General features: G+C 40.1%; 1 protein-coding gene across 1 annotated transcript in view; it reads left to right on the plus strand.

Moving 5' to 3' along the window:
- Nucleotides 1-14,737, plus strand: part of MYO10 (myosin X) — a 151,206-nt gene that overhangs the window by 65,357 nt on the left and 71,112 nt on the right. Inside the window, exon 4 of the mRNA XM_052703762.1 lies at nt 13,030-13,217. Coding sequence (XP_052559722.1) covers nt 13,030-13,217 — 188 coding nt within the window. The remainder of the gene's footprint in view (nt 1-13,029; nt 13,218-14,737) is intronic.

A 14,737-nucleotide genomic window follows, 5' to 3' on the forward strand; every position in this document is an offset into this window, starting at 1 on the left:
TTGCTTTTCCAGGAAGACATTATTTATTCGTCTTCCCCTGTTGTGTATTTGATGAGCTGTTTATCCAGCAGTGAGCATCTCAGTAAATATCTTCAGATGTTAGAGTTCAAGTTTACTTTTCTTTACTTAATAACATTTTTCCCTCTTCATCTCACATAATCATACCCATACTCCTAAACTCCTTGCTATTTCCTAATTAATAGTATAAAATATATTTGCTATAGATGTCAAAGATTGTTAAACTAGTCAGTGACTTTCTTTCCTGCCGCCAACAGCTCCAGTTATAAAGGTCAACACAGACTTTTCTTCCCTTTTTTTGTGGGATGTTGGGCTTGGCTTATTGATTTGGTCTACAGGCTGTTCATAGCGTAAATGATGCCTGGCTTTGTACTTAACAAGCTGAGATAAGTAGCTGAATCTATGTTGTTAGTAAGAAGGTAAATGACAAAATTTGTTCTAATCTGCAGTCATCTTTTTGTATCAGCATCAAGTCTGTCAACTAATTGTGATACTTTCTGCCTGTTTCTCTGTTTAAAAATAAAATAAAAGTGCATGCTGTCTCCTTTTAGTCTGTGAGACACACAGGCTGTATATGCTCCTCCTAGATAGAATCAGAGAATCTTTAAGGATGATCTTACTGGTCTTTCCAACTAGTCCAACCATCAACCCATCACTGCCATACCGCTAAATCCGGTCTCTCAGTTCCTCATCTACACATTTCTTGAACACCTGCAGAGACAGTTGCTCTGTCTCCTCCCTGGGCAGACTGTTCCAATGCCTTACAACTCTTTTTGTGAAGAATTTTTTCTTGATATCCAACACAAACCTTCTATGGCACAACTTAAAGCTATTACTTCTAATCCTATCAGCATAATCTGGGAGAAGAGACTGACCTCCACCTTGCTACAACCTTCTTTCAGGGAGTTGTAGAGAGCAATAAGATCTCCTCAAAGCAGGCTCCTGTTTAGAATTTTTTTTCTTAGGTTTCTTGATTAATACTGCTTTTATCTAAGAGCTTGCTTCTGGGTCGCCCCTGGAAAAGAACAAACTTAGTATGCCAGTAATGGGATCCTGGAGGGGTTCTGTTGCTATTCCCTCTCCCATTTCATTTAAAGGAACAGCTTGAGTGGGGACGTCCAGCTTTTAGACAAGTTTTAGTTCCTGTATTTGAATGCTCAGATTAGCTTCTGTGCTAGGCTGATGTGTGGAGAAATATAGAAAGATAAATATCAGTGCTAAAAGTGGAAGGTGCCCAAATTGGAAAATGGAGCCTTTTGTGAAGGCGAGCAAGATATTTCCTTGCCTCTGAAGCCAAGCCAGCACTGGGCACATGGTGTGGAGAGGGGAAGTGCTGTGGCAGCTGTTCTTGTCGCCATTCAAAGGAGACTTGTTCCTAAGCTGTTGATTCAAGTTTACTTTTAGTTAAATACACACCATGAGAGAGACTGACTTTGTCTTGGAGACGATGCCATGAACCACATCGTGTGTGGATTGTACTACAGGACACATAAATTATAGTGTCTGAGCTGGCTGCGGGAGGAGCTGCAGTTCTCTTGTCTCTGTGGCCAGTGGTTAGGAGCTGGTGTAGGCAAGTGAATTAGAGAAGAGCAGATCAGAGAGCTGGAGTTTTTGCTGAGGCAAAAGTAGGCCTGAAAATAACTGCAGCTACTTCACGGACTGCCCTACAGATATTTCCAGAGCCAAATCAGCCCTCATTTGCCCATGTTCAGGCAACAAACAAGTTCCAAAGCACTTCACAGAATCACAGAATTGTAGGGGCTGGAAGAGGCCTCCAGGGATCATTGAGTCCAACTCCCCTGCCAAAGAAGGTTCCCTATTCCAGGTTGCACAGAGGTGTGTCCAGGCAGATCTTGAACGTCTCCAAAGAAGGAGAATCCACAACCTCCCTGGGCAGTCTGTTCCATTGCTCTGTCACCCTCACTGTGAAGAAGCTCTTTCACGTATTGGTGCGGAACTTCCTATGCTCACATTTGTGGCCATTTCCCCTTGTTCTTTCCCCACAGATCACTGGAAAGAGGTTGGTGTACCTTTGACTCCCACACTTATGATTTATAAACATAAATAAGATCCCCTCTCATTTTTCTTTTCTCAAGGCTGAACAGACTCAGGTCGCTCAGCCTTTCCTCATGGGAGAGAAGCTCCTGGCCTTTATCATCTTTGTGGTCCTCTGCTGGTCTCTTTCCAGGAGATCTATGGGGGTTTTTTGTACTTGGTAGCCCAGAACTGGACACAGAACTTCAGGTGAGGCCTGAACAGGGTAAAGTAGAGGAGGAGGATCACTTCCCTTGACCTGCTGGCCTTGCTCCTTTTAATGCACCCCAGGATCCCATTGGCCTTCTTGGCCACCAGGGCACTCTGCTGTCTCATGGCACTTCACATCCTTTTTCCTGCTGAGTTAAGCTCTAAAGTACCAGGTGGACCCATTTCCCTTAGAAGTGGTGTTTGTTCGACAAGTGCCATTTTATTTAGAGTGGAAAAGTGCCCTCTTCCCAGAGGGATATGCTGGGTCTGGCAGCCTCCGATGGGCTGGGGCAGAGCCTCTTGGAGCAAGAGAAGCGTGTGGTGGCCAAGAAGGGTGAGGGAACGTAGCCTATTTTTGCTCTGTTTCAAATTAGGATTGCAGTTTGCCCACCAATAATCACAACCATCTGTTCAGTATATGTATTTGTATAAAATCTTCTGTACCAGCCACGTAGGCATGTAGTGCTGTAGCAGCCATGTGCGCATCAGAGGAGGATGGTGGTAGTTAGGAGCTCAGGGGCTGGCTCTCTTTGTCTCTTCAGATGATGCAGCAAACATGATGTAACTTGTATGAGAAAAGAAAATCTAATTCTTAAAACAAACAAACAAAAAACATGGCTAAACTGGAAGAGTTGCCTTCTGACAAAGTAGCTTGAGAATTTCTGTCTACTTTATTACCCCGAGTGCTCATTTATCTGTACTTAAAAGGTATATTAATTTATTTATACATCAATTTTTAAAATCTATTTGTGTTAATTTGCCTTAGCAGCATGTAGTTTGTTAAATCATCTAATTATTACATGTTTATCTCCCTTGCAGTCATGAGAATGCCCTGAGGGCATCCAGTTGTTGTTTGTGCAGTGTTTATCAATAGTCACTGTCGGGTTTTTTGTGTGTGTGTTTGTTTTTTTTTTTAAATTCTGTTTGCAGATCGAGACACTTTAGCATCCAGGTCAGTTGCTGCCCTGTGACTTGTTTGTCTAGGGTTTGGCATACTCATTTGTTTTTCAGTAAAGTAAAAGTATTTCAGATGCAGTGCAGTTGCTCTGTCAGAAGTGCCATGTCAACAGGAAGCGGATGCTGGTACTTATACTGGGAAAATCTTAGGCATGCTGAGGTACAGGATAATTAAATAAAGCAAGACAGATGTAATTTGTGGAATTTGAAAGCACTGCTGTATGGATGTCCTCTACTGTGGATACAGGTTTTAGGTGGAGGCAGACAGACAAAAGATTAGTGAAAGATAGTAGCCCAAATGTGTTTTATTAAAAAGATGAAAACTGCTCTGATTGTTTTCTTAAGGAGAAGAACTATGATGCACTTCCTGCGAAAATGCTCCTTAAACAAAAGTGTATCAAGTGCCTATACACTGGGCAGCTGAATAACTCTGTAGCATGGGCCATTGACTAAGGAAGAGAAATGGCAATTTAATCCACCTAGTAAGCAGTACTTCTGTCTCATTTTTAGTAATGTTGTTAATTAACAAGAGTAATTTTTGAGAAGAGGCCAAAGCATTTCCTTGCTTTCACACAAACTGTGTTAGTAGTTGTAGCTCATTCACTTTGAAGCAGGTTTATATTAGTAGTCATACAGTCATGGAATTATAGAATGGCTTAGGTTGGACAGGACCTTAAAGACCATCCAGTTCCAATTCCCTGATGGGAGCAGAGTTGCAACCCAGCAGATCAGGCTGCCCAGGACCTCATTCAGTCTGGCTTTGAATGCCTCCAGGAATGGGGCTCCCACAGCTTCTCTAGGCAGCTGTGCCAGTGCCTCAACACATCCCTGAGTGAAAAATTTTCCAATAACATCTGATCTAAATCTCCCCTTTAATGTACATTTGGGCCAAATCCATTGTTATTTCACTGCCTTTTAGAACTCAGTTTATTTTAGTTTTGTCTACAAGCTTGCAGTAGTTGCACAGTTCAAAGTATTTGGTACGCTGAACAGTTCCAAGTAATAATTTTACAGGATCTACTGTTTGGTCACTGAGGAAACTACCGATTATTTAATTGCTATTCTTTTACAGTAGAGGAATTTAGAAGTCATGTTGATGAATTTCAATGGGTTCTGTTAGGTTATATCCTGTACTACCGCAGAAATGGGGTAATTGTCTCTAACAGCTCCTTCAGTGAAGGTGCACAAAACAGAGTTCAGTTGCGAAGACTGCAAGAAAAATGCCTGTAAATAGCTGCTTAACTTCCATAATTAACATGTTATGCTTACACACAGCTGATAATGTTTTGAAAAAGTAGTTCAAAGTGAGTTCCTGTCTCCAAGCATTAATTACAACTTCCATTTCACATCTGTTGTTGGAGAGCAGTAGACAAAATCTATATAAATGCAGCAGGGTTTTAATTGGAAATCTAGTGGAATCTATTTCTGGTGATCGTTATTTCTAAAAATGGTCAGTTAAGTAGATCAAACAACTGTCTGCCCAAGTACCATTATTTTGTTATTTTTTTTTCTTTTGTGTACATACTAGAGGAAGAACATAGCTGTAATGACAGGAGTAAAAGTAAACAAATCCCATCAGTTGGTTAACCAAGTTTTCTTCTTCTTTTTGGATTACTTCTTTCTGCTGACTTGCTACATTGCTGCTAATAATAATAATAAAAAATGATGTTTGCCTGACCTCATTAATGAAAATACTGAGGATTTTTAAGGCGCATGTAGTCAGATCTTAGCAAATGTTTTAGTCTGGGATGTTTTGGTGAACATGATATTACTTAAAAGGGAAGTACTCAGAAAGATCTGTGTAATTGCAGATGCTATCATTAACGCAAGCGCTACACGAGCGATTTGCTGTTAGGTTGATTTTTGTTATGGTTTGTAGCCAATCAGGTACTTGTTGGTAACTTGCTGTATGTATGTGCTGCTGTAAGGATCTTATCAGCTGTCATCACTGGGCTGTTTTAGTGAGGGGTGAGGAGGAGGAAGTCAGAATTCTGTTAAAACATCAAAAAGCCTTGCTCTTTGTGTCTGCTGTACGCCACTATTTTTATTTTATTTTATTTTTTTACATTTGGTCAGCTGATAGAAGAATAAGTAATACATGCATAGTCAGCAGCGTAAATTCCTGTTGAATTCTGTGGCTTTTGAACCTACTTGCTGATAACCACTGAAAATGGTGAAGTAGTAATCTATAATCTTGTACAGGCTTTAGCATTGGTAATTGCACTGCTGTTGTTTTCTTAGATGTGAAAGATAGCTTTTTGCATTGGTTTTTTCACATCTTCATTGAATGTCACTGGTAATTGTACGAGCTGAGAAGAACAGAAAGTAGACCAATTTTTTTACTTCTTATTTTTTAACAATCGGAACTTTTGCAAATGGTACCGGGCAGTTTTGCATGCATATTTGTATTGCTGGCAGATAAATTTGGTCTCCTTTCTTCAAGGTCTGTTGGTCTCCAACATGTACAAAGGAGGGCAAGAATTTGAATTCCAAAACTTAAGCCACTTGTCTGTCACCAGCACGTGTTTTCTTAGCATGAATTGGGCTTTGACTGTAAAGTGAGCTGCTCAAAATTAACTGCTTATGTTTCACAGACCAACCGCCTCATTCACATATTCCAGTAGTTCAAAAATAGAAAGGCTATGAACAACCAATTTAAGTTCAGACTGAATTAATTTTATAGCTGTTGTCTACCTGTGTAAGTGGACTGTTGATTTGTAGTCAGACCGTTGCTTTCATTTGAAAGGATGTAATCTCTTTTTCACAGTTTCAACTGTTTCCTTTTGATGTCTGTCAGCATTTCCATTCAAATACCAGTGAGGTCCAGAAGTTCCCTGTAGCAGATTTTTGGCTGCTACTACTGTTTGCTATCTTAGTGCTGATTTCTAGGCCCCTGGCTATTTGACAGCAGTTCAGTAGCATCCAACAAATTACCTGGAATTCAGTTATTCTCATTTTAATTTCTCTTTTCATGCTCTATTATGGCATAATTTGTGCTCTTCCTGCTTGCTGCCATAAAGAGCTCTTTCTATACAAAAGGTTTTAAAACATAAAAGGATCATGGAAGTTTTGAAAATCTAGGTAGGTGCCAGTATGGAATATATTTACAGGCAGAATGACATAGGTCTCCAAATTTATATCTTAAAAATATTTCTCCTGTCTTCGAGAGATACTAACTATCATTGGCCAGAGTTTTTGTTTTCATTTGCATGTGTTTTATCTGAAAAGCCTTTTTATCTTGCTGAGATTTTTGATGGGGAAGAAGAACATTTCTGTCCCTTGCTTGAGGGTTAATTAGACCTTCAGACAGCTTTGAAAAAATCATTTGAGCATTGTACAATAACAAAGCAGGAAGAACCAATTTGTGGCCACGGGCCATTTGAAATGAAAAGCCATGGGGTCTCCACCTTGTATGGAGCCTTTTCTCATTTGAGCTAGAGATCTCTTCATTAGAGCTAAGCTGTTCACTTGTGCACACAGATTGTATCTCAGGCTGTAGCAAACCTACAGTCACATTCTGTATTGAAGCACATGAAAATGGCAAAAATCAATGTCTCATCCTGATCGATCACATTATTGTATTCAGGAGGTCACCTCTTCCCTTGGCTGTGGTGAAGAAAGATTCTTGCATTGGCAGTAGATGTTTTATGTAAAGTCTATGCATTATATCACTAAAAATGATTATCTTGACACCCAGTAGATAGGTGGTAGAGATTCTCTTCTATTAGTCCCTAGAAAATGTGATAAAAATAAGGAGACTCCATCCATTTGAGACTGAGACACAAAACTACTGGTAAAGCTGGTGACGTTCTTAAGTCAGGAAAGGTGTCTGTCTGATATCAGTATTATGTTCTTGTACATCAGAGTACTATTATTTTTTTACCTTTGGATACCTCTTGTATCAGTTTTTCTTTACAGTAGTTTCACATTCTCCACTTGGCTTTTGTCTTTTTTGGCTTTTGTCTTTTTTGGCTTTGAGGTGAGTTTTTTTCTTCTTTGACACTTTGAATATACTTGGGCATTTCTTCAAAGCCAATTCAATTCTCGTACCCTCCAGTAAAAGTCTTTGGAGATTCTGTAGTTCTGTACAGATTCTGAATAAAATTTGAAAAGTTACTCAAGTATCTCTGTCATCACAGAATTGTCTGTTTCACGGGAGAAATTTAATGGAAAAGCAAGGGGAGATTAAGTTAGGAATGGGTCTCTTAGTCTGTGGAGGGCTCGCAGTGTCCTTCACCTTCCCTGAGACTTTCCTTGAGTAAAGCTGAACGATACAGTTGCCTCTGCACACTGTTCCACTATTTTCGTTGATCACTAAGGTGAACAAAACTTTCTTGTTACCTTTAAGAAATAAAAAGATTTGTAAGCTTTAATTAGCTGTCTATAAAACAAGGACACTATAAATGCGCAAGGTTAAAACTTAGGGGAGCGTAGCATTCGCTTAACGTAGTTTAGAATTGAAAGGTAACTGGACTGTAAAGCACCACTGTGTTCCTGAAGTGATAACATAGCCTTAGTGCTTGGAATGGGTTGGAAACAGGGCAGCATTGCTTAAAGCTCAGTAGTAAGGGAAGCTTAAGATCATATCAGTTGAATCGAAGGGTGAACACAATGGAAAAGATTCATCTAAATGAGGACTCTGTTGCCCAACAGATGATCTCTCATAATTTGAAATCATGTACAAATGTTCTGAAGCTATCCAAAATCTTGCTGCAAGCTGTGCCAATGAAAACGAGCATAAAGCCTGACTTTGAAAATGCTGAAATGGTTGATATTCCACAAATCTGATCCATTCTTAGCACAGGAAGAGAAGAAACCATAAGGAAGGTGGCTGGTAGGAAAGGTTGAGGGGTTGTGCAGTGAAGCCTGAGAGTGCAGTTAAAGAATGTGATTGTGTGTGAGAAGAGGCTTGCAGGAAACTGTGAGAGGGAGAACATCTAACACATGGGTTCTGAATGTAGGCAGCTGCCTGTTGGCACTTGAACTTAGTGATATTCTCTGTCTTGTTCTGGTTCCCTTCAAAAGGTTTTCTCCTCAGGATGCTGAGTCTCATATTTGTAGCATGTCCTTTGTGTTTACAAACATGTCATTTTGCAGTCAGTTCCATAGCTGACTTTGAGAAGAAGAAAGAAAAACTTTTGACATGATGATGTGTGCATTGACAAGGAGTGCAACAATAGGGGAAAGAAAAGCTGTTGTAAATTTTGGGCTGTTGGAAACCCACCATGAGTCACCAGACATGGTGAGGGTTGCAGAAGCCCAAGTATGTAGGGATGATTACAGAGTATGACATTTCCCTCACACAAATGGCTTGATTGGTTGGAAACATCTAAACTCGTAGTCTAGTCATTCAGCTTGATTATGGCTTTTAAGAAAGAAATTTGGCTTCAGACATTTTAACTTATAATTTAAGAAGAAAACTGGATTCCATCCCAGTGAAATGAACACGACACCAGCTGAAATATGAGGCATTCTCACCACAGAGAGTATAAATCAAGATCCTACCATGAATAAGAGCATTAATTATCATCCTTCTTATGACATGCTTGTGCCCCTTGTACTCCCTCCCCCAAAAAGCACACCAAAATGTGGTCCAGTTTTCTTTCTCCTTTCTATGCTGACATGTATATGGTGGCTGATCTAGTTAACTTAGCTTCAGCATATGTGCAGTCATCAATACAATTAATCCTTTTACCTAGGAGAACTGGAAGCAATGGAGACAGTGTCTACAGCATTGGGCAAATGCTTCCATTTGCAGAGTTGGCACCCTGAAACCTTGAAATTCAGTGTTGAAAAGCTACAGAAGAACTGTCTGGATTTTGCACGTGGCTGTGAAAGTATAAGCATTGTAATTGGGTGTTGTTACTGTAACCTTGATGATTTAAAGGTATGACACTAGTGTGGAATAGAGATAATCTTTCAACATATGCTATTGAATAAATTGTCAGGTTGATCCTCCATCAACAACCAAACATGACACAACCAATCAGTCCTTGTCAGAGAGAGGATCCATTCCTTCAGTGACTCCAGCAGTCAGGAGTTGCTCAAAAACAATCCAGAAACGTAATTTTTGATGTGTCTGTAAATGTAATTTGTTTGTTTTTGTAATAAGCATAGATGTTTTTTTTTTTGTTCCCAAAGGAGAAAGTATTGAAAGTACAGTGAAAAGAGAGTTGGTATGGACAAAGTGGTAGCTTAGTGTTAATGTGTATATCTGTTACAAAGCATCTTAATTCTGTATTTGATCAGTTCCAGCATTTCTAGTATCAAAAAAAGAAAAATAGTAAAGAATGTCTTTATATTTGGTGTTAGTGAAGGAGCACAGTGATTGAAATTGAGGAGCGTAGTCTTCTTGTGCCTGTTTCAATGGTGCAGCCAGTTTTAGCTTCAGATTAGCTTCAAATTGTTGATCAAAGACTTTGGGAGCAACATGTAATGCCCTTCAGCAGAGTCTTCCTACCGTCTTGTCCACCCTTCCTGGAGCACCACATGCAAAACTTGAAATAAATCCTTTTCTTTTTGTTTATTTATTTAAGAAGAAAAAAATCAGATGCTAAAAGTCTGGGAATTAGAGAAGTACCTTGATGCACAGGGGGAGTCATGAGAAAAACTCCATGTGATAAAACTGATGACCTTAGATGGGAAAAGCATGCCTGGGTAAGACACGGAGATCATTAAAGAATCCTTGGGAATAGGAAAGATATTGTGGTGTAGTCCTGGTCTTGGCATAATGGTGAAGGAGTGGAAGGTGGATGGTTGCTGGGCATGGAGCAAAAGGCTGATAAGATATGCGTGAAGGGGAAAAGATAAAGATCAATGGTGGTCCTGATCTATAGAGTGTGTTAGATTTATAGGATTAATGAAGCGATTGGGTAGTAGGGCAGCTTTCTTATCTGTTGTTTTTGTGTGTAGAGATCCTGCAAAAAACTTTTAAGGGAAATTTCTTACTTTTTCCTTTTACTTAGAAGGCCTGAATCCTGTGATGCCACCGTCTTGCTGAAAGTGTGGCTGAGAAGACAGGGTTTGAATTTCTAATTTTGAAAGTTTTCTTAGAGGACCAGCAAACAATCTCATTTCCTCTTTTTGTGTTAAAATGCAGAGCAGAAGTGTTCTGGGAAATCAGAATCATAAAATCATAAAATGGTCTGGATTGAAAGGGACGACAATGATCATCTAGCGTAAAATTTGTAAAATTTCAGTAAAAAATTTGAATGCAGAAAAGGAGGACAACATTTAATTGCTTCATTAATGAAAGCATGATTCAGACTAAATTGCTCAATTTTAACTATTTTTTTATACAAATTTATTTATTACTGGTAATAATTATTATAATGAGTTGTTGCCGGTTTAGTCTATAACAGAAGAAAGCAGGCTTGTGATATAAACCCTACACAGGGCTTCGAAATCCCCTCAGACTTTTTCAACAGGAAATCTTCAGAAGTTCTGTCTGCTTCCTTGTGCTCTGGCAGACACCTGAATATTTCTCCTATTCATAACTGCTTTGGAGTTTGAACTGCTTTTGTTAAAATAAGCAACTATTGACTGCAAGAAGCAAAGAGAAAAAAAAAAAAACAAAAAAAATTCACTCCCTTTTAAGCAAAGTGAGAGTGAAAATACCTTCTCTGCAATTTCATCTGAACAGCTGCTTTATCATGTTAGCATAATAAAGTAATTCTGACTTCCTGTTTCTGAGTGAACTGCTCTAATTTGCAGTATGGATGATGCCTGGTGCAGGAATAGCTCAGGAGATAACTTGGCAGCCCTGCCTATTTTTTTGTGTCTTAGCACCAGTTTAAGTTGCTGCTAACATGCTTGCACTTATAAAACTGGAAAGCCTAACCTGAAAACAAGCAGTCAAACTGGGAGGCTGATCAGGGCTTCCAGGGGGACAGGAGGCAGAGCCCTGAGCAGGGACAAATGGGGTGAGCAGCCAGCAGCTGTGCCGTGTGTAGGTGACCATCTGACCATGTCTCAGTCCCTGACTGCAGGGCTTGTAGAGATGCCAGAGGGAAGCTGGTAGGTGGAGGATCGACTTAAAATAAAAATTTAATATGCAGGTTGCTCCAAATTAATGCTGCCTCCTTATTTTCATGGACATATTATCAGTGTTCATATGTTTGGAGGGGGGTTAATTCCTTGTTTGCTATGGCATCTCTTACCATAGTGTGCATCAAGTTATTATGCTTACTTTTTAATAAGGCTTCAGTCAAACATCTAAATAAGGTAAAGATGTGTAGTGGCCTGTTGCATTGGTTGTACTTGCACTATATTCATGTAAATAAATTTTTAAAAACACAACAAAGAAAACAAACAAAACTTCTTAAAATTTTTCCCATGCAATCTGTGCTGAAATATTTATTGAACTGAGGAAGTTTGTTCAAGAGGGGATGATCCCAAGAAATTAAGTGGTTGTCTTAGTGCTGCAACTGCCCTGTGATACGATCTTGTGTTGAAATGGTATCTTTCCTCTAGCTGAAACCTTATGAGCTATTGCACAGTATAGCAGTTTTTATAAAGCACATGGACTGAAAGCTCTTAGTTCAGTAAAATGTACTGGAGTGAGGAGGAGTATTCCCATTTCATCTAATAAAATTGTCGTAATTTCAAGGACATTTCTGTATTCCCTTAGCAAAAGCTCTACTGCTGCTCAGCTGCTTGTGTTGGGCTTGGCAGAAGATGAGCAGATGGATAATGGGAAATAAAACAACAGGGTAATGGTGAGATAGGAGAGCTGATACACCGTGATAATTACATATTAATTAAGGGGAAGAGGAGGGAGAGGGGCAGGTAGGTGGAAAATGTAAATGCTCTGGGGACATGGAGTAGCTTGAAAGAGAGGAGAGGAAGATGTGAGGGAGCTGATAGCCAGAGCCTTGGCAAGTGTACCCGTGGAGACTTTGCTGGAGAAGGTGCTGAAGTGGAGGCTGGAGCCCTGTCTGGGTAAGGTGAATGAAGAGAGTGCCGCCAGTCCTGCTGTGAACTTCATGGCTGATTCCTGGTGGTGATGACAGGGTTATCTGTTGACAAAGCATCTGTCTGTGTATGGGGACCACGTTATGGAGCAGCAGCCCAGATCTTTGCAAGTGCACAGTAGGGTTGTTGGAGCCGGGTGTTAGCTTCTGGCATGTAACCCCAGAATGAGTACTTAACAAAATGACATTGTTGTCACAGTGGGAACCCCCCCCACACGCACCTTATGATAGATCAGTCCATTTTACATGCCCCATAACTGCACTGGAAATTCTGTAGATAATGTGCTTAATGTTATCTCCTGCCTCACTTAATAGGATTTTATTTGAAAAATGTGGTCAATTGGCTAGAGAATAACTGTGAAGCAGGTGGAAAAGATAGAAAACAAACAGCAGTGCAAATAGACTGTTACACGTGATTACGTGTTACCTCAGCTCAATTAGTTATTGCAGTAGACACAAGCTATTACCTGGGTGGCTTTAACTGATGTGCTTTATAATTGCAATGGGATAGAAATGAATGCTTCCTCAATTGCCATTGTGCTTCAAAGCTGTAGTCAATTTTTGTGTACATCCAGGGTTTTGTCAACATCTGCCAATTCGCGTGTTTTCCTTAGGGCCTGTTACCCTGTAATTGGGCTGGTGTCTGTCATGCTGTCTGATGCTTATTTTCACCCTTCTGCTGCTCTTATTCAAAGGGGAAAATTATTTTCTGCCCTTATCCAAACTCCATGAAGAGTGATACACTTTTAGAAACATGTGTTTGTTTTCCTTGATTTTTGAGGTTTATGATTCTGTTCTACCTCACATCTAGTAACAGCTCTGGTTTGTGTGCTTGCAGACATACATTGGTTCCATAGTGGCTTCTGTGAACCCTTACAAGACCATCCCAGGCCTGTATGACTGTGCTGCCATGGAGAAATACAGCAAGCACCACATGGGAGAGATTGCACCTCACATCTTTGCTGTGGCAAACGAGTGCTACCGCTGCCTCTGGAAGCGTCATGACAACCAGTGTATCCTCATCAGGTAAATGGCTGCTGCTGTGATTATACCTTGTTATCCCTGACACTGAACCTCCCAAGAGTTAGAAACAAATATTTGGACTGAACAGAGAGGAAAATTCTACAAGAAAGCAGGCTTTCAATCATCAGAGTTTTGGAAGAGAGCTTTGAAGTATGTATCATGTTAGACTTTTAAAACACATCCATGTGCAGTTCAGTAATTTGTCTCCACTGCCTGGTCTTGTATCTAGAGGGGAAAAAAAAAAAAAAAAGACCTACACCAGTCTCAAGAAATGCTGTAAATAACAGCAGCAAAAGAAGAAACCATCCCCATTTCAGCTGCATGATTGTGCCTGATTATTTTTCCTTTCTTAATCTTGTCCTGCTTTAATTTAATGACAGTTTAATAGCTTCCCATTTGATCCACTACATCACTGGTATTCAGGATCTTGCTGCTGCTGAATGTGCACTAAGAACAGTTGGCATTTCATTAGCTTTTAGCAGCTTTCAGCTCCTCTTGAAGAGCAATGAACAGAGCTCTTTGCCTGGTGTGGCTCTTTGTTCCCAGCCTGTCAGCTCTGCTGCATTGGTGCACACATGCATGGAGACACTGAAGTCTTGCTTGCCAGGTAAGCAGGAGCAGCTTGGAGGCAATTGCAGCATGGCACCTTCAGGCTCAATAAAGGAGCTGATGCACAGTGCAGGGAGAGCTTTTTGTTTTTCCTCCTTTTCCCCTTTAAAGTATTTCTGTGCCTGTTTGCTCTTTGTGTCCAACAGCCTACAGCACAAGTAAATGTGATCAGTGTGGGAGCTGAACACAAAGTGACATAATATTAATCCTCCCTGGGAGCCCATGCAACAGTAGTAGAATCAAAGCACTAATGGCCATCAGGACAGAGAGGGAATGAGGCAAAGTGGGAGCAGCACATTTTGTAATAGGCAGTTTCCATCACCATTTAAAATTACAGAAAGAAATTGCAAGGTTTCCTAAGAAGAGGATTTGGTGCATGTAGTTCAGCACACAAGCCATTGTTAGAAATGTGGATGAGGTGCATGCAACACAGCTAGCTCAGTTTTTGACTAGCTGAAAGCTCTTGGCTCATAGACCCTGCATGCCCTCTCCTCTGGGCAGGTCCTGCCTGGTGATGACAAAGACACGGGTGAACTGAGCTGTGTGTGCTTTTCTAGCTTTTTTTCAATTGTATTTTTTTTTTTTTTTAATTTTACTTTAATTTTTTAATTTCATATGTAGTTCTATACATACAAAGTTTTAATCTTGATCATGTGAAAAAAGCTAGCGTGGAGTCATGATTCCATGGTGTAATGTCAGGTTGTTACCTGTGAGCAATTTGCATACTCAAATTTGGGGGCCTGAAATCATGTCTGGTGCCTAGCAGGTGGCCATTGTTATCTTTATTAATTTCATTCTGTTCTAGCCCACATATTTACCTTTCCTTCCAGTTCCCCACAAGCTGCCAAGAGAAAAGCAGGTTGTGTCCTAAAAAGGAAACAAGCAGAAGTCTCTAATGTTCCAGAGGAGTCTCA

This window comes from Tympanuchus pallidicinctus, unplaced genomic scaffold (assembly GCF_026119805.1).
Source record: "Tympanuchus pallidicinctus isolate F22 unplaced genomic scaffold, pur_lepc_1.0 scaffold5, whole genome shotgun sequence".
NCBI lineage: Eukaryota > Metazoa > Chordata > Aves > Galliformes > Phasianidae > Tympanuchus > Tympanuchus pallidicinctus.